The following is a 25,136-nucleotide window of genomic DNA, read 5'->3' on the forward strand; positions in this document are numbered from 1 at the left end:
CTTCAGAGCATGAGGAAGACACTGTAGGGGAACATGCCACATTAAAAGTAAAGCACCAAGTTTTTTGGTTTGTTTTTTTCTTTTACGTCTGCAAGCAAAAAAGTCAATGTCTATGCCCTCGGATCTCACACAGTGGTTTGTACTAACAATTTAGAAAGTAAGAACTTTGTCTTGGAAACACTACAAGTATAATCTATTTTGGTCACCAAGTCCCAGAATACTAGAAGTAGGAGGCACCCACTGAAATTAGCAATTGAAAGGTTTAAAATTATCAAGAGAAAGATTTTGCTTTTTTTTTTTTTTTTTTTTAAACACAACAGGTAGTTAACTTCTGGAATTCATTACCACAGGCAATAGTAGAGGCAGATAGCATAGCCAGGTTCAAAAAGGGACTAGGTAAACTCATGCAAGACCTATTAATGGCTACTGAACAGAACGGATGAAGATGTTTCCTTTGGCATTTCCAAACCAATAATGGTGCATGCCACTGAATAGGGGTAGATCCAGTCCAAAGCTCCACCTCTATATTAAGGGTGGGCAATGATTTTGGGCAGAGGGCTGCTTACCCAGTTTTGGCAGGCTGTCGAGGACCACATGGGTAGCCCTGCCCCCCGAAGGGTGCCCCGCCCCCTGGTCACTGTCTTGGGACCAATGTCCCAGGGCCAGCACTGCTGGGGCCCAGAGCGGGGCACAGGCTGGCAGGGGTCTGTGGAGCTGGGCTGGGCTACACCAGCAGGGAGAGGGGGGAGCTTGCCTGATTCCATAGACCCCCTGCCAGCTGGGACCCTGTACCCCTGCCACCCTCCTCTAGGCCCTGCCAGCACTGGCCCTGGGACACCAGGATGGGCCCCACACTCCTGCTCACTCCCAGTGCCCCCTAGCCCCACAGTAGAGGCAGGTAACGAGCTGGTGCTGAGCCCGGGGAAGAGCGGCCCCTTGCCCGCCCTGTGACCCGCGCTCCCTGCTGCAGCCACTTGCAGCCTGTGAGGGGATGCCTTGAGCAGGCACAGGCATCCCCACGTGAGCTACGAGAGGATGCAGCATGGGGTGCCAGGCACAGGGTAGGCGAAGGGCCGCTTTTCCCCCTCATGCTCAGCACCAGCTTGTAACCCACCCCCACTGCCGGCCTGGGCCCCATGCCAGCTCTGGGCTTGCCCATCAGGGCTGCGTGCAGCGGCAGCAGCTGTGGCCCCCCACCGCCCCGCTTGCTGCGCTGGGTAGTGTTTGCCATCACCACCCCCGTGCTGACCAGAGTGCGAGCTCTGAGTGGGCAGCAGCAGCAAACACTGCATGGCGCAGGAAGTGGGGGGTGGGGGGCTGCAGCTGCTGCCACCACATGCAGTCCTGACAGGCAAGCCCAGAGCCAGTGAGGGGCCCAGGCTGGCGGCAGGGGTGGGTTACAAGCTGGTGCTGAGCGCAGCGGTGAAAAGCAGCCCCTTGCCCACCCCATGCCCAGTGCCCCACACTGCAGCTGCTCGCAGCCCGCATGGGGCTTCCTGTGCCTGCTCAGGACAGCCTTGCACCAGCTGCAAGTGGCTGCAGCAGAAAGCACAGGCCATGAGGTGGGCAAGGGGCTGCTTTTCCCTGCACTCGGCTTTTCCCCAGGCTCCTTCCCTGTCCAGAGTCCCATTCCCCCGCTGCCCTTACCTGAGGTTCTGGCACAGTGCAGCCATGTGGTCCCAGGCCAGAAGCCCCTGCTAGGCTGGGGCTTCTGGCTGGGGGGGCAGGGCCAGGCAGGCCCTGCTGTTGTGGGAGCCTGCCAGGCTTCCCCTAGATCCTACTACCCCTGGTTCCTGTCATTTTGACAGGAACCAAGAACAGATCAATATTAATTTTCTAAATTTTTTAGGGGCCCCGCAGGCCAGATAAAATGACCTCATGGGCTGGATCCAGCCTGCAGGCAGTATTTTGCCCACCCCTGGTCTATATCATCCACCACTGCCATTGCTGGGGACAGGATACTGGGCTAGATGGACCATGAGTCTAGCCCAGTGTGGCACTTCTTACGGTCGTCTGTTGATACAAGTAGTTTTAAAGGAATCAAATGGATGAAGTTCATCATGTACAAAGTGCAAACACAAGGCCTAAGTGAATTTTGACCAGTAAAAAGGATATGGAGAGTACAATTGCAGGTCACTATTATAGGCTTTCTTTGGTGTGCCATCTAAGTGCCCAGACTTCTACACTGGAAGATGTATGCTGGCAAAAACAACATCAATAAGCAAAATAAGCAGATGGGCATTACTGATAAAATCCACTCCACCTGCACCCAACCAGAGCCATCAGGCTGCATGCAAGTGAAAAGTATAGAATCTAGCAAGTGAAATCTGTTGCTCAGTTACAGGATAGATCTGAGAAGTAGCCTCTGCAGCTATCTTTTCATTACACAAGCTGCAGTATCAACTGTGACTCATCTGAACCACTTTACAGTGCATTGAAGCCACCTGGGACCACATCAGCATGGACCCTGTGCCCCATCGCTTGGCTAGATGAGGGCTGGCACAAAAACCTCACTAAGAGATTCCCCTAAGGGGCTACTATGTCTGCAGGACATCCAACTCTTCCAGATGCATCACTGTGATTTGTCAGTGGTAGAATGTCATTGCTGAGACCAAGCACAGCTGGAGGACGTGAATATTTGTTTATAAATTTCTGTAATACACCCATATTCCTTCACATGTCAAAGACTACGAAGTGTCCAGCTGCAACTGAAGAACCTGACTATGAAACGGAAAGGTTATTGTTTTAGTTGGACAGAGTCTTTCTCATTCAGTACCAGTATTTAAGCCTGGAGGCAGTTATGTCTTTGTTCCTCAGAGCCTGGTTCAGTTTTTATTACTTTAGTATCTCTTCACTGAGGTACCTTTGTGCAGTAAGTAAAAAGAGGTTTTCAGATTTTAAGCAAACACTGCCTTTTCAAATTCCAACAAGAGTTAGGGTTGGGAAAATTACATTTTTACAAACCTAATACCATACATAGTTGCTTCAATTGCAATAGAAGCCACTGTATTTAAAAGAAACCCACTTCTCTGTTCATAACTGAAACCCTATGCTACTGTTAATAAGTGGGAACAAGGAAACAAAGCTAACTAGATATTACAGATGTAATTTGTGTGTTCATTTTTATTCTTCAGGATAAGAGATATAAAAAAAAAAAAACTACTACTACAAAAAGTGAGAAGTAAATTAGGCTTTTAAAGCTCTGTCAGTTTTAATAATCTAAGGTGTTACCAAGAACACAGGCAATGTTTTAAATATATTGGCCCAAATCCTCAGCAGGAGCAAGTCAGCATAGGTCCACTGATTGCAGTGCAATCTGGCACTGCTTTACATTTCCTTGTGCAAAATATTCCTAAGAGTGTTGCAAATTAATTTATAATAAAGTAATGGAATTCCAGCTCTCCCCTGAAATTACTGTAACCCTGTGTGGTGTTGCTCAAAATTCAAAATTTAGGAAAGCCTTTTTTGCTGTCTCCTTTCAGAGATTCTCATGTACCCTCACTGAGGTCAAGGGGTCCACCAATGAAACTCTGAGGAGACTTTGGTCTCTGGGAATTTGATCATTCTAATTGCTTCTGCTTTGCCTGAAGACTTCCAGCAGTTACAGCCCTATGAAGACATACTTCAAATAACCAATCACAATCTTCACATATCTGCTGTGAAATTAACCGGCTGACATACCGCTCTGTGAGCCCCTCTCTGAATCTTAATTTCAAGTTCTGTGAAAAGTAACACTCTTGCAATGTTTTAGAGTAGACTTGTGTATGCCAATATGAAAGGAGAACACAAAAACACACTTCTTAGGGTAAAACTGAGTAAGTCATTGCTGTAAACCAGTTTAGGACTACCAGACATGCTAGACCAGTAAAACAATGGACCTTCGAAAGTGCAGAGTAACTATTAACAAACAGGTCACTGTTGTTTAGACAACTGTATCAGAAGATGTATACCAGCTCTGGTTAAGTTATTAAATGACTTCAGCTATTGACTGTGTGTGTCTGCTCTGGCTCCCATAAAATACCCCCTAAACTGATAGATAAACAAAAGGCTGATTGCTGTTCATAAAGCTACCAAGTATAAGATGAAAGTCAACCTGCTGATTACATTCCAGTTCCCCTTCAATGAATATGAAGGTCTCATTTACCTGCACTTGCTCTCACCTGATAGCTTACATTTTAAAATTGCTAAAATTATATTAAATACAGAGATGATCCATTTTTTTCAAAAAGGTTCATTTTTATATAATGCTCTGTTTATTCAGCAAAATTAAAATCAAAGCTGTGTTGTTTTTCATATTATGTCTGTTATTATTTCTTCCACTTACTAGTTTAGTATCTAACTTGGAAAAAGTGTGTAGGAGGGAGGGGTGGAGAAGGAAGCAAGGAAAAAGAAAGAGACAAAACAGGGAGAAGCCAAAACAATGAAAAATTTCAGAGCTAAGTACTTCAGAAAAAATGTAAAGGTCATTTTTTAATCCTATAGATTGAAAAAAATTGAACTTTTTAAATGAAAAATCTTTGCCATTTTTAAATCAGCTTTTCTTCTAGCTTTATCTCATATTGACTTTGTTACAGCAGTTGCTTGTTTGGGCAAAGTACTGTAATGGGACCATATGTGGTCTTCATGCCAATAAAGGTAAAAGACAGCATGCCATTTTAAGAATATGGTTGATGTTATGAAAATGCTTGAGAATCCTTTATGTTATTCCTTGGTTCCAATCATATATCAACAGGCAAGGTCTTTCCAACACCAATGGCTTTGGTATCTCCAATATAGTGACACTTCAATGAGTTGAAAAAACACACAGCCTTGTAATCATGCATCTCCACTATACTCAAATGTATTAAGAAACTATATTTAACTGGCATCTAAAGAGCAAGCAGCACCAGTTACTGATCACTGAGATATGTATTTTAATTAATATCACAAAAATTAAGCACATGGTAAAACTGCTTATAAAATCACTTTTTGTGGACCAGATGCTGCCTCCTCCCTGGATGGTCCTTGTCCTACAATATAAAACTCCTAGTAGGTGACAGGGCCATCACATCACAACTTGGGGGCTTTTTTAGCTCATGGCCCTCTATTCCATAATGTCTTTTCTTAGAGCCTTGCAAGAGAGCTCAAGACAGGGGAGTGCCTGACGTATTCTCCACTGCCTACATACCTATAGCAAGACAGACCCTTGAGGGTGACTGTGGCTCCCCCTGATGGCCCATTCAAACCTGCCCACTCCAGCTCCTAAGGGTACCCCCTCACTGCTTTTCCTGCCACACCTTGCTACAATTGCTACATCACTTTAGGAAGCTGACCCAGAGCCTCAGGATGACCCTGGTGATGTTGCACTTAAGTCCCTTAGCCAGACCCTTGGTCCTACTTATATCACCAGAGGTTCAGTCTGCTACTTAAAAATATTCTGCACTTTGTAAGCACTACCCATGCCCTCCTGGCCCTAATTGTGCCCAAGGGGCACCAATCCTGGCCCTTACTTCTCCCCCACAGCCAGACCCATGTCTCACAGGTTCTACTTCAATTCCATTCTGACCTATGCAGAGCTGTTGCCGCCATTTGGCTTAGTCCACCAGGTCCCTGACCCTCGCACAGCTGTATCTTGGCCTCATCCCTGTATAACAGGGAATGCCTCCCAAGCATCCAACCTGTGACCTGCAACTGCCCATATGTAGACACACCTAAACCTCCAGTCAGAAACAGAAGCACAAGCAAACTGCTTCAAACTAAAACATTTCAACCCTGTTCTGGGTCACTATCCCACAGCAACCCCTACTCTCCTTTTAGCCGTCTCCTTCTAGCTCTATGGGCTGGCTATGGGTCTAGCTCCAACAGCCTCATGCCCCAGGAGCTCTTCTCCCTGAAGAGGTTAGGGCCAATCTGCCTTCTCTGGTCCTAGAGCTAGACTCATCTCTCTTTCTACCAGATCTTGATTATCTAAACCAGACACAGGGGTTTCTCCTTTGCCCACCAATAACCCTGCTCCCTTCTGCTGCAGCCAATTGAGCTTCTCTGCTGTCTGTACTTATCTGGCTTCTTGGAGTTCTGCCCCTTTACAGTTTATTGCAGGGCAGCTGACTTCAGGATAACCACACTCAGTTTTGTAGCTCCTATCCCTGTCATCTACAGGCTGCTTATTTTCTAGCAGCAGGCCTTTGCTCAGCTGCCTATACCAGATTACAGGTCTTACCCTACTGCCCTTTTCCTTTTAAAGTAACAGGAGCCCTTGCTCCCTCTTACAGTACTTTGCTTTAAACACGCATGAGGGACACAGAGAAGCCCCAGGTCCCTTCCAGCCCCTAAAAAACTATGAAACTATGTTACTACAGCCCATATGCTCTACCAATAGACTAGCAGCTATGCTGTGCCAAATCCCTGGTTAGCTGAGAGGATTTCTTCCTCTGGCCTCCCTTAGATCCCATGAAAACATCTTATTTACTTGGCACTGGAGCCATGGAAGTCAGTTGCATTTGCCCCTGTAGAATTAGACTAGGAATAGTAATAAACTGCAAGACACAGATTAACACTAGAAGCAGAAGACACTGTCAGGGAGATGCAATCAGAGAGACTATATGCTATTCAACAGGTGCACACAGCTTCTCATGATAGGGATTAGTAAAGTTGTGCTTCAGGAAAGCCCCAAGCAATAGAGCAGTCTCAGAGGTAATGGTGCCTCAGACTACATTATAATATGCACAAAATAAGAGCAGAGACAGAAGAAAGGAAAATAAGCTGGGGTAGAAATGTTCTCTCTCAAAATGATGACAAAGTCAGTAAGATGTATCTTGACTTCACCGGAACAGGCTATATTCTGAAAACAAGGGACAAAGCAGGCCTGGGAATTGGCACTGGCAGGCAGAGACTTTATTATCCTTCAGTAGCCCATGTGAAATGCCTTTGCTTCCTTTGGATAGCCATATGCAGCTGGTACTACTTGGCAAGCTCAGCAGGAAGACAAAGGACCTAATATGCTAGGAAACCTGATTTTAGAAATGGCCCCTCGATATCAAGGCTGAGACAAATTGGTGAGACACATTTAGGAAAATGACATGGTAGCAACCTGTACAGTGAGTAAAAAGGTAATCTTCTAATACAGTCAGCAAAGATGCTTAGGTTAGGATCCCTCATATTTAAATGAGAAGCAGCTGGCATCAGGGTGGTCTATGAAAGTGATCTTTCACCAGGAGCTACTTCCCTTTACTATTTCACTTGAGCTTGCATTGTTCAATCCACAAGCAAACTGGAAAACTCTTTTTTTTAAAAAGGGGACTTCTGGGACCGAGCTGAAGTCATCAGAGGGTTGGTATGTAGGAACAACTGTATCGCCATCATGAGGTAATCCATGGACAAATTTTTGGAGTTTCATGGGCTCCGTCCTCCCCAGGGACCCCAGGACTGTCTCTTCCAAGGTCTGTTCTGGCCCCACACTCTGCCCTTCAATGGGCTCAGGCCCTCTACTCTTCTGGCAGCTCTTGCTGGGCCAGTTGGGACCTCCATACCTTCCACAACCACCAGGAGTTATTCACCACCAGCCCTCTCGTGCCACTGTCCCTGTCCCCAGCCTATCAGTTCCAAGGATCAGTTTGCCCTTTTCAGGCGCTGCTCTCTGTTACCTGAGCTTTGGGCACCCTGGCCCTCCACTCTCTGCCGTCCTTCTCCATGCTATGGGCTCGCATACTCCTAGTCCCAGGCCCAGTCCGTTGCTAGGCTCAGTGCTGCTTACCCCAGCTCAGCAGTTATCAAGAGCCCTGCTGCCAGGACCTCCTCTCACAGCACCAGTCAGGGCTTATGTACCTCAAGCCCAGCTGACCCCCTAATCAGTCCTCCCCCTCCTTGCCACCTGCAAGCTGCTTCTCAGGCAGCCTCTGCTCTTAAAGTGACTGGTGCACCAAGCACTCTGTCAAAATGAGGAAAAACTGAAAAATATTTCATTTTCTGTCAGCCCAAAATGATTTCTGTTTTTTTTTCAGTTTGGCAACTATATAATATATTAATCCATGTAATAATATTCACTCAGTACAACACCTGATTTAGAATTGAGTTGGAATTCAAAAGGCAAAATAGTAAGTGGAGGATTATTTGTGCTAAAGACTTTTAAAGCAAGAAGTCTTCACTTTTGCAGTCTGATGCATGTGGGCAGACTCCCCACAACATCAGTGGGTCTTCATAGGACACAAGGGTCTGCTCTTATGGATCAAGGTGTAGGACTGACACTTAATATTAAAGCAAGGACTGCCATCTCTCAGGCTGACAAACTGGAAGCATATGTCACATGTACATTTTTTTTTAAAAGATGCAACTTACTGTTTTTCTTGTACATCAAGATTTCAAAGGAGTTCATCTCATAGTTTTCAAATGTTTGCCGGACCTTGTCAATTGTATCTTTGTCTGTCAGCTCTCCATACATAAAACTGAAAACAAACCAAAGAATTCAAGTAAGATACTGGAGGAATAAGCAAAACCATTTGTTTACAGTGTAAAAAAGGTTTAACCAAAAATTACCCTTGTCAGATTTTGTAGTATTGTTTCACCTGCTAAGCATAACTGACAGATACAGCCTAGGGAGATTAAAGAGAAAACTGGAATAAACAGATTGGATTCCCAACCACCCCCGCTCTCTTCAAGTAACAACATAACATTACAAGTTACTTAATAGAAAGTAAATCCGCTCTCAAATACCTGCAGGTGCTGCTCTTTTGCATAACTTCTGCTCTGTGATAGCCTGATAGCTTGCAAAATCCATCATTGCTGTACACAATGGGCCAATCCACTATCTGGGCATTGCCCAAGACAAAATTAGTATCTGTTTGAAAGAACACATCAGTTAGACATTAGATAAGTCTGTGTATGCACTTCCTGGTTCTATCCACTTCACGACCCAATCCTGCTCACTTTACTCAATGTATTCCCATGGAAGAAGTCAACATGATTTAAATTTGAGTTCCCTACCTAAAACCTGAGTTATGGAGCTCTATACAAATGAAAAGCAGGGGAGAAGAAATCAGTCCCACCCTAATAATGCTAGAGTATGGTTTTTGACACAGCTCTTCCTCCCTGCCACTGAAATCCAGTCCTACACAGAAACGTCTAAGCACCACTCAGGCAACACATTGGGGATCAGGCCTTCCTGGGCTGCCTACAGAGGCTGCGTGGGGCCTGGTACTTCCCTCTGCAGCTGTGAAAGCCATAAATATTTGATCAGCTACAGCGTGCAACAGATACAGAAAATTGGCTAGCACTGTGGACTCTTAGGGGGTTTGTACATGACACAGGGGTTTAATTCTCCATCTGTGGCAGCCCCTGGTCTAGGTGGCACCCAGCTCAGGTGGTCCTGGGGGGACACTGCAGCCGTGGAGGGAAGCACTGGGACCCCTTGAAGCTCGAGCAGGCAGGCTCTGAGAGGGAAGAAACGATGATTAGGCTTGCTGCTTTTCCCCCCGCTTCTGTGGAGCCTGTGGATTGACAAAGGAATGCAAGATAGGGACAAAAACTTCCCCTGTACAGTTCCTTCTGATGAATAACCTCTAGGCATGACTAGTCTGTTCACTTCCTTCCTTGTGACAAGGTATTTAGCAGAATTAAAAGAGTAATTGGAATCTGATAGGTCCGTGCCATGAGCACTTCTCCTATGGCCTCAAACTTGTGACCTCTGAGTTGTAGTGCACTTTAGCACCCAGACCACCTCAGCCCCACATTGTTCTCAGAACATTCTCAATACTACCATCTGAGCTCAGTTTCACTAACACAGCTTTACATTTCTTTAAGATCTCTGACAATACACTATGCTGAAAAAGCTCGTAATCAGTGAAGCAATCACTCCGCACCAGAAGGACCAACAGTTATTGAGGCAACTCTTGCCTCCCTCCTATTCAGAGACGCAGAGTTCCAGAGGTAACAGAGGATCTGAGGTTCTGCAATTCAAAAGGGAGGCAGGACTCTTTTGTGGGTCTCTGAGTACCATAGGGCTCAGGGATTTCCAAGTGGACATGCAAGACCAGAAAATGAGCAGCCCAGAGAAGAATGCAATTCAACAGAGCCATCATTCCTTGCTTTTTGACAAAGCCACATTATCCATCCCTCTTCGTGGAATGAGGTAGAAATACTGACCCGGGCTGCTGTACCCCTAAGGAAATTTTGGGAGGTTTCCTTTCCCATAGTCCAAGCAGATCTCCCAGGTAATTTACTCAGACACAATTAGTTTACTTGGACAGTTTAGAAGGACAAAGGTTTGGGGCACTCTCTCATTCTAAACACAGATTAGCAGCCAAGGACCAAAGCTCTAGGACTCTGCATCAGTGAGGTCTGTGAAATGGAGCATTCTGATTTCAACAAGTCAGATCCCAATCTAGCTCTCAGACCCTAAGTGCAAAAAGGTCTTTAAACCACACCTCTCCATTCCCCCATTCCTAATCCTAGAGCTGGCTGGGAACCAATGCAGCTGAACCTGCACAGCATTTCAGAGCAGTACAAGCTGTTGTAATTCCTGGCAGGTGCCATTTGCACTGTTAGGCACCATAAACGCAACTGGCTGAAGGAGCACTCCAACCGCATTTATTCCCCTGCTGGCCATGCCCCCTGTGCACGTGACCAAGAGAAGATGAGCCATTATGGCATTGCTATACTACCCCATGATGGGTTTATGGAAGGGAGGGAGAATCCCACATTGGTTACTTAAGAAGCATTTAGTCCAGCATTCTGTAGAGGAAGTTGTGCAAAGCATGTTGGGGACCCAAGTCCAATGGCCACAAAGCATTCCCTAAACATAACTCTGGCAAAACAGAAGGACTGCAAAAACTCAACAGCTGGCCACCTGAGAATGTTCCTGGTATAGACCCAGGCTGTAAACATCCCTGCACTGCCAGCCTGGAACTGGGACACAAGACACTACAAAGAATCAGGATTGTGCTGCAACCCATTAGCAGTCTGGAGTAGCATCAACACCCCAAAGCTTGGACAGCAGGTCTGATTTGAGGCATAAAGCTTCTGAAAGCATAACCTCAAATCAGACCAGAGTCTTTTCCTACTCCAGGAGCTTCATAAATTTATGGACCTAAAAATGACCCATTGCAGCCATCCCATAAAGGGTAGTGAGTTACCAGAACTGCTTGCAGAAATAAGAACTGCTCCAGCTCTTAGGCTCTGCAGTGGGTCCTAAGTGCACAGGCAACAGCCTCATGGAAGGTCCTACTGCCTATAATTTGTCCTGCTTTTTCAAATGTGCACACATTTAGCAAAGAGCATACTATTCACAATAACCTATACATGCACCAGCTCTTAAACGCTCAATGGCAAGACCTCTTTGAAATATTAATTTAAAATACACCACGCCGTAATAGGTTTCAGGCAGGTTGGGGCAGGAAGCATGCATTTTGAATCCCTCGAAAACATTTAAATGTTTTGTGTTTGTTTTTCCTGCCCCCAGGAGTATTTGGCAAAATCATTTACACAGCAACTATGCATAGAAAAAATCCTTTCCAAATACTAACTGTGTCAGTGAGTAACGAGTCCATGAGAAAAAGAAAGGGTGAGTGGAATGGACAGTTTTTAGAAGGTCAGCTACAGCCTCCGACTCCCAGGAGAAACTGGGCTGCCCCTCTCAGGTTGATGCAATTGAATTGATCCACCTTGCTGCCCCCCATACATCATCTCATTTAAACTGTCCCCATTTTCAGTAGATCAATATGCCAAAGAATCAGAAGCACCATAAAGATTCACAACTGATCCTACCAATTATTTAAGAAGAAAAATAAAAAGGCTTCAGTGAAGTCACTTCCCTGAGAAAGAGAACTCAAGGAATGGACACCCCTCCTCTCCACTCCTGCCTGTGCTAATCCTACCTCACACACACACATTCCTACTCCACATCTATACTAGCTTTCCCTATGATCCAATTCATACACCCCTACCCACCACAATACTACAGGCCAACATATGGGCTCCGTCTCCCCTGACCTTAGCTCATCTCTAAGGTTGGGTTTGTGGCCTCGTGCAACTGCCACCCCAACTCAAACCAATGGAGCTATTCACAAGTTTCACCAGAGTGAGTGAAGAATCAGCCCCACCCACCACATTATGCAGAGTACAGAGTACTTCTTTCAGTGCCTGTTAATACTTCCAACAGTCCCTCACAGAACAGAAATTAGTTTACTAGTACCTGAGGATGGACTAGTACCAATATTCATCATGAATCTGACTACTGCTATATAATGAACTATAACTCCATTACATAACAATAGCAGTCTCCATTTCTATTCAAAGGCCAGAAAGGGGATGCAGACACCTATGGCATGACTGTATTTCACTCAGCCACATAGTGCCAGTTTTTGGGACTTAGGCACAGTTTGCAATCCTACTCCATGTAAGCATCCACACAGCTACTAAGCACATGCAGTAGGCTGAGCTCTGGCCAGACAGGTACAAGATTGCATACACATATAATTAGACTAAACAGTCACAAAACTGTAGCCAGCAAAGCAGAAGGAGGTGAAGGATGAGGACCCTCCTATGTTTTAGCCCACAACTGCTGGTGTTTTCAACATTCACTCAGGAAGTGGAAAATCTAAATTCTGAGCCCCCCCCTCTTTACCCAGAGGGGATTTGAACCTATGTTTCACCAACATCCCAGCATAGCGTTCCCACCTAGCCACAGGTTAGTTTCTCTCCAGCTCTCTTTTTGAAGCTTTCCTACTGCTCTCCATCCATTTTGCCCAATGAGCAATGAGCATTATATACGAGGTACAGTGGTTCAGCTTCAGGAGGAGGACAGGAAGGGCTTGGATAATGCCTCATCTAGACCTCGCGATTGAAGCACAGCACTGGGGAGTCAGAGAAGATTGGTTCAAATGACCTCTGGGTGAGGGGTGGCTAGAACCTGGGTTTCCCACTTCCTCCTCTTTATCAACAGGCCAGAAGTTCAGGATTTAGGCTTGGGTGCATGTATATAGACATAAGCCATGAGCACAACCTACTGCACATGATCAGTAGCCATGAAGTGTAGGTTCAAAGACTGTGCATAACTGACAAAAATGGCAGTTACACAGATGGGTGACTACTGTTTAACTATGTAAAGTGAAATAGGACCGTGCCCTTAGCTGGTGTGTTATATTAGCAGGGCACTGAACCACACAGGTGGCATGTCACAATCAGCATCAGAAGTGTAACATGCTTTCTATGTCCCATGTGTGTTACAAAACACTGCAACTGCTTTGCTGAAAATAAGAAGCGATGCCATGGAAAAAACGTTATGTACCAATCACATTATTAAAGGCTGAATCATAAAGCATAAGCAGAAGGAGACAACATTGAAATCATCTGGACAACCTTAATGCTGACATTTCCAAATTTGTGAGAGACTGAATTTACAACCTGCATAATGATTTTTTAATCTGGTAGGGATGAGGAGGACTGGCCTGCTTGTTTCTGGTTGGGAACACAATACGGACATAAGCCACCCCATTACAAATATCCCTGTCTCAACATTTTACGTTCAGGTAGAGTTCATCCTCAGTTCTTGTATTAACTATTCCCATAGAGCAGGTACTTACCTCATCATAAGCTCAGGGGTAACTCTGCATGCAGCAGGGTTAAAGATGGAGCTGTGTCACTACATTTATATTCTTCTTGGCTTGTCCACACAAAACCGCTAAAACAGTTGCTGCTGTGCAGTTCTGAGCAAGACTCACTCCCTCTTCCTTTGAAATCGTTCCAAATGTGCACGTACCCACACACATCAATGCAGTGCTCCACCCAGACTAATGTACCTCAGTTCTGAGAGGAATGTAACCCTGGTATCTTTCTGCACAGCACTGCACTCTGCATCGTAGGCATACCCTTTTCTTTTTTTAAGATACAGCCTGATTCTATAGACAGAACAATGCACTGGATAACCTTGTAGATATGGTTAAATTCTGCCTACAGATTAAGGTTCATATAAAAAGCTAACCAGTGTCATGGATTCACAGGCAGAAACACTCTAGAGCAATGGGGCTCAGTCTTTTAGCCTCGTGGGCCAGATAAGTGACACAGGACCTATCTGTGGGCTGGATTGGGCCCCGGGGCCCAGCACCACCCCCTACTGCCCTCCCAACTCCCCCCCCCCCAAGCATTTGGTCACTTCTTTTTCATACCATTTGTTGTTCCTTGTAATAAATCCATTTGTTTCCTTGTTACTTTACCAAAGTGCCTGTGATAAATCACGATTTCTGGGCAAAATTAATAACAAGGGCATATCCATTCAGCAGAGTAGGGGACCAGTAAGCTTACACAAACCCAGGGGGGTATCTCTGGGAACACCCTGATACCCCAGGGTATTGTCATACCCAATATAGAGAGACAGGGTTTTTAAATTTTCCAGAGTTGCTACAAGGCAAGCAGGATTACAGTGCAGCACATACTGAAGACTGCATTCTAAGCCTGCTATTTGCACACAGAGCATGCTACAAGGATATGCTGAAAAGAACTATAAAAAATGCCTTTCACCATACTTCTCACTTACCAAAACAACAACTTCCTAGTGACTTGGTTTGAACAATTCCACAGACTGAAATCTACTTACCACCATCAGTTCACACAAAGATGAATAGTTCCATGCCAACCTTTGTTATTTTGCAGTGCTATAGTAAACATTTGACAGTAGGCTTCTAAAATGAGAAGAATTTAAACTGCACAGAGCAATGCATCCTCATCAATAGTAATAACCCTAACCATTTGGACAAGTTACATATCTTTAGAAGGATAATACAATAGCTGTTTCAAATCAAGTGTCCAAAGGGACTTTTTTGAGACAATAAATTAAAGTTTTGCAAATCATTTCCCCCTTTTTAAACAGAAATTGTGGAGAAAAAAAATATGGAAGAAAGGAAGAGAAAGTGCACACGTATTGTATAGAGCATTATTCTGCATCTATTCATAAGATGATGCCTATACTGAAAGTTTAAAAAAAAATTAAAGCAAAAGGATATACAGAACACAACTTTCAGAAATTAAATGTTATCACTAATTTAAAATATCCTCCAATGCCAACCTGTAAAAACCACACAGTGTACTATTTAAAAAATAAGGCTTAGAAGCGAGATGTCACCATTTAATTGATCAGATTCTTTCCCCTTTCTGGTCTTAAAAAGAAACCAGAATGAAGAGAATGTTTATGGTTATATCAATTACATTGGTCTTCTGACATTAAAAACACACCACACATTTGATTTACTATCAGCACAGACATCAAGAACTGTAAAAGCATTTGACAAGGCCTAACTTCATACTCGGTAACAGCGTCTACACAAGATGCTAACTGTGCAGTAGCCCAATACTACTATGCAGTAGCACTGCATGGCAAAACACATGACATGATACTACTGCATAGCAGAGTCACAAAAAAGGTGTCCATCGGCCTACTGAGCACTAACTTGGGTTACTGAGGATCGATTTAGTACTTGTTTATATAAAAATGCATTAAAAGATTCTGCAGTGACCTGTTTTCATCAAGATTTGTTTTACGATCTTAATCTAGGTTTTAACGCCGAAATGGACTGACACGTTTAATTATCACTGTGGAAATGTTTGGATTTATAGAATCATAGAAATTAGAGATGGAAGAGTAGCTGCTTGCAGATGTGGAAAAAAAAAATGGTGCTTTACTGTAAACTCAGTGTGCTCCCATGCTGAGCCCAGCGCATGCCCAGAAAAGGCATCATGTTAGTTGGACCCAGCTTTCCCAAAATCTGTATAGATCAAGCGCTTTAGTATGGGCTTTTTGGTGCTTTTATCTAATACCTGATTTACCCATCACTCTCCGCTAGACTCTTTCCAATCTGTTCACAGCTTGAAACATAGGGCCCAGATCTGGACACAGTACTCTAGATAAAGCCTCCCCAGTGCTGAATAAAAAAGGAGCATTACTCTTCTTGATTTGCAAGCGACACTCCTATTAATAAGCCTAGTATGCTGTTTAATTTATTTTGCAACAAGAACATACCACTGGCTCACATTTGACTTACAGTCCACTGTAAGCCCCAAGTCTTTTTCTGTAGTTCTGCAGCCTCACCAAGCATTCCTCAGTGTGTATTATAAAACATTAATTTAAAACTAGATATCCACCATTCTTATTATTTATTCTCTTTTCTTAATGCTTATCAATATAATTAATTTTAAAAGACCCGGTTATACATTTCAAAATAAGAAGAAAAGAAATCACAAGTAGTAAAATCTAGCAAGATTGTTGGTATTCAAATTAGGAAAATAGAGTGGGAAAATATTATTTTACCATAGTTGTTTCTGAAGTATTGATCTGTTGCCTAGAGAAAAAAAGTTGCAGATTCAGGGTCTGTCCTGTTTCCAACTGAGTTACTAGAGAATGTTTTAATTGACTTCAAAATGATCATGCAGGAACAAAAGCCATTTTTCTTCTCCCATTGTTCCCAATTCAGCAAGATATGTAAGTACCTGAACCACTGAAGTCTCCTATACTTAAATACTTGATTAATCAGGGCCATTATACCTAGGCTTAAAGATCTTACTCTTAAAGGAGTTCTTTGAATGGACTGTTTACAGCAGAGTCTTGCAGGATTGGGCACTTAAGCATCTTAGTTATTTTAATGCATTTGCCTTTAATTAACACACAGGAAATTTGTTTATTCACATTTGTTTAGGATGAAACTCACTTTGCCTTATGTAAGTGCTGCCTTATGTAGGCACAGGGAGGGACAAAGGTGAAAATCCACCTCCTCTGTCAATATATCAGCAGCTACTGCACCTATTGATATACTAACAGAGCACCTTTCTGTGCCTCTTGCAGGAATTAGCCCCAGACCAAAACATTATTCAGGACTCTGGTGCTCCCAATACCACCTTTTTACTGACCTGGGTGGGGAAGATATGTGGACCTCTATGCAGGATGAAGGAACAATTCTGTGGGCCAGCTAGCTCTCCATTCTTTTTACATTGGTTTTATGATGTAATCCCACTGAAATCAATATAATTAAGATAATAGAAATGTGGGAAATCAAGTCCTAGGTGTCTGCTTCTTAAAGCCTCCAACCTCTTCATGGGCTTTAAGAGGCATACATAGCCTGCTGACCATGCCACAGTGAACAACTGACTGCTTTTGCACCTTAAGGTTAACTCTGTTCATTGTATCAGTTTATACATCTCAGCTACTTCGTGTTTCAGCACACAGCAGAACCTCATTGGATCACACCAAGATGAAGCTTACAAGCAACACCTGGCATAGGCACTCCGTTACAGCTCCTCAAAATACAGCATCATTGGTACCTGAGCTTTGTGCTGCTTATCTGCATGGAATGAAATGTACCTATTAAAGATTGGGAGACTTCATTGCAAATTACTGAAATTTGTGAATTAGGGAGAAATCAAACATACCCCATTAAAAAAGAACAGAATAATACAATGCACACCAAATGCACTTTGTTCATTTATTTCAACAGCTGCAGTTTAGTTATGGAAACATAATAAGTTGTTATTTTTATGTACTTGTATTGCAGTAGTACCTAGGAGTCATTAGCCATGGGTCCTTATTCCACTAAGTGCAGCACAAACAGAAACAAAAGACAGTTCCTGCTCTAAAGAGTTCCAGTTGAAATAAATACTTCATAATAGACTCATGCATGCCCTGCATGATTTGCAAAAGTAATTAAGTCTTAGGAAAGCAAGACCTCAATGCAGCTAAAGTAACTGTCACATTAAAATTGTTTCCCCTGCTTCTGTGTGATTCTAAGAACACTTCAGATTATTAAAGTGGAAAGAATTTTAAAAATCAAATTTGTTCTTAACTGTTTTCCCTGGGCATTTCTTTCACTTTAAACAGGAAAAGTGATGGTATCATTTCACTTCCACTTCTAGTTAATTTCTTTTACAGGCCCGATGCTCTGGCCCAATCCTACAAGGTAAGGACAGCTGACGGTGCAGTAGAACATTTATTTGTTTGTACTTAAATGCTTCCCTGGGCATGACTACACAAGATGTTTACTGTGGAGCTGCCTAATTAGCTCTGCAGTGCATGTCTCAGCATTTACATGTGTGGCTGTATTAGGTCACAGTAAACTAATAAACTCTGCAGGAGGTTAGTACTTGTAAATACAAGTACTGTCCTGCTGCAGAGTTTTTTCAGTGCAGCAATGCACATATAGATGCTGTCGTGGCTGGCTGGGGTATCAGAGTGCTTCAGTTTGGGGAGTGCCTGCCAGCTAGCTCCACAGTGGAGCACCCTCATATCACAGCCAGCCCCTCCACAGCACAATGAGCCAGATCAGGGCAGCCCCAGGCTCACAAGCTGGCTGCCCCCCTGGGCCACCTGCCAGCCAGGGATGCCCTGACCCAGCTCAACATACTGCAATCCTAGGCACATGTTCAAATAGCATGCCCAGGAGCGATAAACTCTGATGCATTATGTGCTCAAATTGATTGCTTTGAATTAATTGCACATGTAGATGTGCCCCCCTAGAATTAATCATACAATCACAGAAACATTTTGGTAGGTCTCTGGATTTACAAAGAAATGTTTGTACAAAAAAAATCTAAATTCAGGCCCACATCTGATCAGGCTTTGATCTGTTAAGAGGATATTAGATGAGAAGAGGATTGAGACGATTTTGTGGTGGCAAGTTTGGATATACATCTGACTGATGCGGTGCGAATTTAGTCCGGATCCTTCTGAGGGATGCACATGAACTACTGAGCTCAGTGGGACTATGCCCATCCCCCACCTACAACCTACCTGAGGTGCTGCACTAGCAGATAAAAAGTTCTGTCAATTCTGATATAGCTTACAGGGCTAATCCACAGAAGTGAGTACAGGGACAAAATCTCAGAGGCTCCACTTACAGAGATCCCATTACATTATCTATCACAGCCCCAACTCCCAACCTGATGAATCCCTAGGGATCAATGCAGACCTCAAGAGATTGGCAGAGGCCCTCTTCCTCCAAAAACTTTCTTCTGCCAGCCCACCTCACTTCTTTGTCCATGCTGTTCTCTAACACCATTTCTCTAATGGACTTTCTATGGCCAGATTATGGTGGAGAGCGACAGCAGAGATATTAGTGGCCCTACTTGTTTTACTTTTCTTAGGAATCTGCAAGGGGATAGAAGGGTATAATGTTCTACCTACCCCGAACCTTACCCACAGATCACCTGTTCACTACCTGGATGCTCTTCTCCTCCATACAAAACCTAGCCCTGCAGAGCACCTTCCTTGAGTTTTGAAGGAGGGAGAATGATATCACAGAACTGCTTGAACCCCTGGTCAGCAGAAGTTGGGAAGACTCAGAGCTGGAAATTCTCCATCATTTATGGATCTGAGAGAGACTCTCAGGGTCTCTGCTATTTCCCCTCCATTTCTGCACTATGGATCAAGCATGCTTCTAAGCAGAAAGGGCTGGAAAGACCTTTGATATATCTTAGCACGATCATTACACTTTGCTAAGTTCCTTTCTCTGGAGCAGCACTTTCCACACCCTCCAAGTCACACCATAGAGAAGAACAGACAATATTATTTGCAAACATATACACAGAAATGTTACTGTTGTAGAGTTTCAGAGGTATTAATACATAGTGTTTATATTCAGGTAATTATCTTTCAGCATATACATGGATTGGATTTTTTTTTTTTTTTTTTTTTTTTTTTTTTTTTTTTTTAGATATCATTAGTTTTAGCACAAGGTCTTTGTCAACCTTTGCTCTTTGCATAACGTGGAAATCAGTGATTTAAACACTGATCACTCTTCAAACTGGTCTGGGGGTTGTATAATCTGATCTTTGGCTAGTTCCATGTCTTGTATTTTTAAGATTTTTTTTATATATAAGCTATTGTAAGATTTTTCTCTTCTGGACAATAGTTAGATGATATATTTATATTAATGGTCAAAATTCTGAACAATGTCCATATTCTCTTTTGAATTCCAAGCCATTTCTCATTGAGGTCAGTGAGAGTTTTGCCCGAGTAAAGACCCAAGTAAAGACTACAGCATATAGTTCTGTAAAATGAAAGCAAGAGTGTCAAAATCATCTGGCATTGTGGGCTTCATGAGCTGGATCAGGCCCACAGACTCTCTTCCCCTCCCTGTCTCATTCCCAGCTGGATCCAGCACCTGCATTAACTACTCTGAGATCCGTACTATACACCCTGGGCAGTCCAGGATCTGCACTTCACCTGACACCGCCCTGTCACCAGCTGGTCTGGGACACACGCCACATGCAGTACCCACACCAACCAGTTCAGGACCTGTGCTGTATAAGCACTGCATGTAACAGGGGTCCCAGGCCAGCTAGAGTGGGTATCACATACAGCACAGATCCCAGAGTGGGCACCATATGGGTCAGCTCAGATCTAGGGGCAGCACTGGGTAATGGGTCTCCACAGGCTTGATCTTTGACACCCCTGATCTAAAGTATTTTTACTAGATCATTGATAAAATATTAAAAATCACAAGGTTGGTTCTATGACTTACTGAACCATTTGAATTAAATGCATTGACCATGAATAAGAATGACAACTTATTGAGTTATATAGCACCTGGATATTATGTCACCTGAAGAAAAACATTATAATGATATTAGCAGTATTCATAAGTGACTTAGCTCGATGTGTAGGGAATCACTGTTTCATAGCATGGATTAATTTTTCATCCATTCTACTGGGTGTTCTGGGCATTCTGTCCCTTTTAATTATTTCTCCTCTCCAAAATAAATTTTTGTCCATCAAAATTAAACGTCTTTTGCGTTGCGTCTATTTGTATCTTTGTACATGGCTAGTTCAAAAATATGTCTTTTAAATATTAAACACACAACAGTTTGCTCACAAGCAGAACTGTAAACAACATCTTAGTTCTTTCAGATTACTTTTCTAATTGTAGTAAAAGTATCCCCAAGGAGAGAAAAACAGGAGGTTTGCTCACAAAGTTAGCTTTATTGAAATCAACAGACCTGCTGTTGCAAAAAAGGCAAAGCAGATCTAGCAGTTAAAGTCCCAGGGCTATCCTGACCCTTTACATCTCACCAGAGGCATGGACATAGCTATGCCATAGAAGGAGCAATCCAGGGGTGGGATTGTGACTTTCCTGGTCCTCCATACTTCAGTATTGCAGTATTTACTACAGTTCTTTAAACACCTTCTGACTCAGTCCTTCTAGCAGGCATATGGGGAAAGAGGAGCCATTGCCTTGCTCCCCTCTCAATCAAGTTCACACACCACCTCTTTCCCTGCACCTGTAGTGGTAATTCAGGCCAGACCTACTGGGGTGGGGAGGTGCTTATGCCCCTTTATTCACCTGTGCAGCAGTTCAACGGTCAGCGATAGTCTTGTTCCAGTTTCTGTGCCGCAAAGTTGAATAAAATACCAAATCTAAATGAAAACCCACAAACTTGTATGAATGGTAAGTTTAAGTCACCAATTATCCCATGTGGTTATACCCCTTTTGCAATGCAGACAGGTCAGCTTTCAAGCTCTGCATCTAATACGAACTAGTGCTTAAAGAATTACATTTTAAACTCCTGGTAAAATGCCATAATTGATCATCTGTTTAGATTAGCATTTCCCAAAAAAAGGGGGGTTGGACAATTGCTTTATGATTTGGCCTTTTTTCATTTTAGGTAGCATAGCACACAGTACAAATCTGTTCTTCTCAATAAAATTGCACCTCCAATACATAGAGATTAGGATTTATTCTGCTTCTTCAGGTACAGCAGGACCCATATGCATCACACCAATTAACATTAAAGTCAGCCCTATGACTAAGCCCACTACCTTCAGTGAAAGAGACTCCCCACAGTGCACTTTGTGTATATTTATCCATTCAGAATTCATAGGGAGTGCTTAACCTGCTCACAGCTACCAGCTAAGTAGCACTTAGATAACACTGTTGCTTTATAGTGGCTCACATTGCCACCTAGCCTTGTTTGACTACTTAAGGAAAAAAGGAGAGGGGAAAAAGGGAAATCTCCAGACCTTAGGAAAGGTCATTCCTATGCTCCCTGTATCATAAAAGGATAGAAGGTGCATGGAAGGCATGGCAGAGTCTGCAGCCCAGTACTCTTCCTCCAAGCAGGTTGGTGAGGAGGAGGAGGGAGGAAGAAAGAGAACAGCAAGTGGGTATCCTCCATGCTTTACTCATATTGGTTAGGAAAGCTAGTCCTGTTACTCTGAAGTCCAGTGGCAGGTAGGGTAGATTCCTGCTTGTTTGTTTGCCTCTCCCAGAACTGCCTACTTTTCCCCTTGCTTGTATTTTATATTTTAATTTCTCTCTCACCTTCTTATCCTCTGCTTTCTGCAGTCCTTTCATGGCATCTGATGAAATGAGCTTCATATCACAAAAGCTTTTATATATTATATATACACATACATACACATGCATACAGGAAAGTGGATGCACCATGAAGTGGGAAGAGAGCTGTACCCTGAAAGGGACTGCAGTACATCTTTCCCTCTTAAAAGCAAGGTCATCACAGAAATGAGACTGTAGCCCTGATTTTCTGCTGCTTCCCAGACCCTTCACTAGCCTGGAAAGCTGTGACAACTCCTTATGGGAGGCTGAGTGCAGAGGCTGAATCTAGTCCTCTATTTACTCAACAGTCCTTAAGAACTAAAGAGAACTGAGAGCAGGGTCCTGTTCTTTTTAGTTGTTCCATAACACACCATTTGCTCACCTAAAGCACCACATATAATAATAATTACAAGATAACTATTTAGGCACTGGTTCAATAAAGCACCAAAGCATAGGTATCAAAAACAAATCTTCCATTCTGCTGAATTTCCACTCCATAGTGACCGACTTGATCAGCCAGTGACACTCTCCTAAGACATTGCTTTGTTTTCTTTTGTTTCTTTCAAATGATTAAATTGTTCAAAAACTCAAAGTAGTCTCTAGAGAAAAAAAGTTAAATAAATTGATTTTGGAATATTAGAAGCCCTGGCTGACTGCAGGAATTGATCTTTACATAAAAAAACAAGATTTGCCACAAAGATGGGTAGTGGTTTGTTGCAAGAATACAGTACCAGTCTTTCCCTAAGAATACTGTGTGGAGATATGATCTATTTACAATCACAATTATACATGAAGATGTATTAATGTTATCAAGAGTATCTTCACTTTGAGATTTTATCAAAAGGCTATTTCCTCAAGAAGTTATTCCAATTAAAAAAAAATTAAAATCCTTCCCTAGAGTCATTTGAGTTTCCCACTGTAGATCAAATGAGTATAACTGTCTTTGCTTTATCATAATGTAGCTCATTATTGTTCTAATAATTCTGTAACGTTGTATTTCTTTTAATATGGGGATCTTATGTAATATAAATTCTACAAGTTCTTAGTCTCTCAAGGAGCCCCAAAAAACAATATCAAAATTTAGGCCTAGATCCTGCAAACGCACCTGCTTAGTTTTAAGCATATACATAAATACCTACACAATTGCAGCCCTGTTAAGGAAGCAGTTTTACTTGCAAGCCTCTATGTGAAAGAATCTGGGTATCACTGATACATTTTCACATGCAATTGTGAAATTCAAGGCATTGTCCCTGCCACAATTATCCAAGAGAAATACTCAGTTACTCTCAAAAAAGAAAATAGTATCCATCCTCAGCACACAAAATGGCAAATACTATTTTCTTTATTTAAAAAAAAACCCTAAATTTCAAGACAGATAGACAGACATCTCATCTTCCCACATTCTTCTTTTTTCTCAACCCTTCCTAGTGACCATCTTGAATTTGAGTCATGTCATCATTAACAAACAATTATTCAGAAGTTTTCCTGGCAATCTATTGACTTCTCACATCCCCTGGATCCCCTTGAAATCAGCAGGACTTCCTTGGATAACTGTAGCTCACTGGGATGAATAAAGGCAGGATCCGACCCAGAGCACAGCCGTCAGTTCTTGTGTTTGACTTTAAAATGACTATTCAGTTGCATCAGATGGCAGGGTAGGCATGCACTGTTATAGACCAAGCAAATAAAATATTCAAGCTGTTCAACTGAACCTACAGACAGGCAAGCTACATAGGAGCACCAATTGTGACCCAGACATGCTACGACTATTACAGAAGCGATCGGCAGAGGTTGGAATCTCAGGCAGGTGCTACAGGGCTGATATAAGGGAAAGTGAGATGAGACTGTGAGATCTCTCTCTCTGTCTCTCTCCCTCTCTCTGTCTCTCTCACACACACACACACACACACACGAATAATAGAATCAAAGGACCAGAAGGGACCTGTAAGATCATCAAGTCCAGTCCCCTGCCATGGGCTCAAACGAGCTCAACGAGGTCCTTGTCCAGCCTCCTCTTGAAGACCTCCAAGGATGGCGACTGCACCCCCTGGGATGACACTGAGATCACACACACACAGATACAAGGGAAAGTGAGATGACACTGAGATTGTACACATGCATGCACGCACACACACTGATATAGGGGAAAGTGAGATGACACTGAGATCTTTCTCTCTCACACACATGCACATATATACACACTGATATAAGGGAAAGTGAAATGACACTGAGATCACACACGCGCACACACTGATAAAGGGGAAAGTGAGATGATGACACTGAGATTGTACACACGCGCACTGATATAAGGGACTGATTCTATGATTCTAAGGACTAGAAGGGACCTGTAAGATCATCAAGTCCAGTTTCCTGTCATGGGCAGGAGGTAATTGGGCTCAAACAGCTCAAGGAGGTCCTTGTCCAGCCTCCTCTTGAACACCTCCAGGGATGGCGACTGCACCACCTGAGATGACACTGGGTTCTCACACATGCACACACACATACACACTGATATAAGGGGAAGTGAGATGACACTGAGATGGGGCACGTACGAACACACACACACTGCTTTAAGGATATAAGGAAAAGTGAGATGACACCGTGAGATTCCCCCCCCCACACACACACACACACCGGACTTGTTGCGGTCTAAGTCAGCGGACCCTATCCCTATCTTTATCCCCCGGCACTGCGGCGCCGAGCCCAGCCCTCGGGCTCCCCCAGAGCAGGGTCCGGGGACGTCGGGGACAGCCCCGCGCAGCCGAGGGAGGCGCTGGCGCTGCGAAGCGGTCCCGCCCGAGCCCCGCGTGCGGCTGCGGAGGGCGGCCGCAGCCCGGCGGGGTGCCCGCAGCG

General features: G+C 43.5%; 1 protein-coding gene across 1 annotated transcript in view; it reads right to left on the reverse strand.

Annotated features, from left to right (window-relative positions):
* The window catches only part of KCNH1 (potassium voltage-gated channel subfamily H member 1), a 162,375-nt gene extending 150,184 nt beyond the window's left edge, over positions 1-12,191 (reverse strand). The window contains exons 1-3 of the mRNA XM_019548572.1: positions 12,164-12,191; positions 8,689-8,812; positions 8,314-8,420 (exon numbers count right to left, since the gene is read on the reverse strand). Coding sequence (XP_019404117.1) covers positions 8,314-8,420; positions 8,689-8,812; positions 12,164-12,191 — 259 coding nt within the window. The remainder of the gene's footprint in view (positions 1-8,313; positions 8,421-8,688; positions 8,813-12,163) is intronic.
* Positions 12,192-25,136: the final 12,945 nt, after the last annotated feature.

Source organism: Crocodylus porosus, unplaced genomic scaffold (assembly GCF_001723895.1).
Source record: "Crocodylus porosus isolate Cpor-Errol unplaced genomic scaffold, CroPor_comp1, whole genome shotgun sequence".
In the NCBI taxonomy this organism is placed as follows: Eukaryota; Metazoa; Chordata; order Crocodylia; family Crocodylidae; genus Crocodylus; species Crocodylus porosus.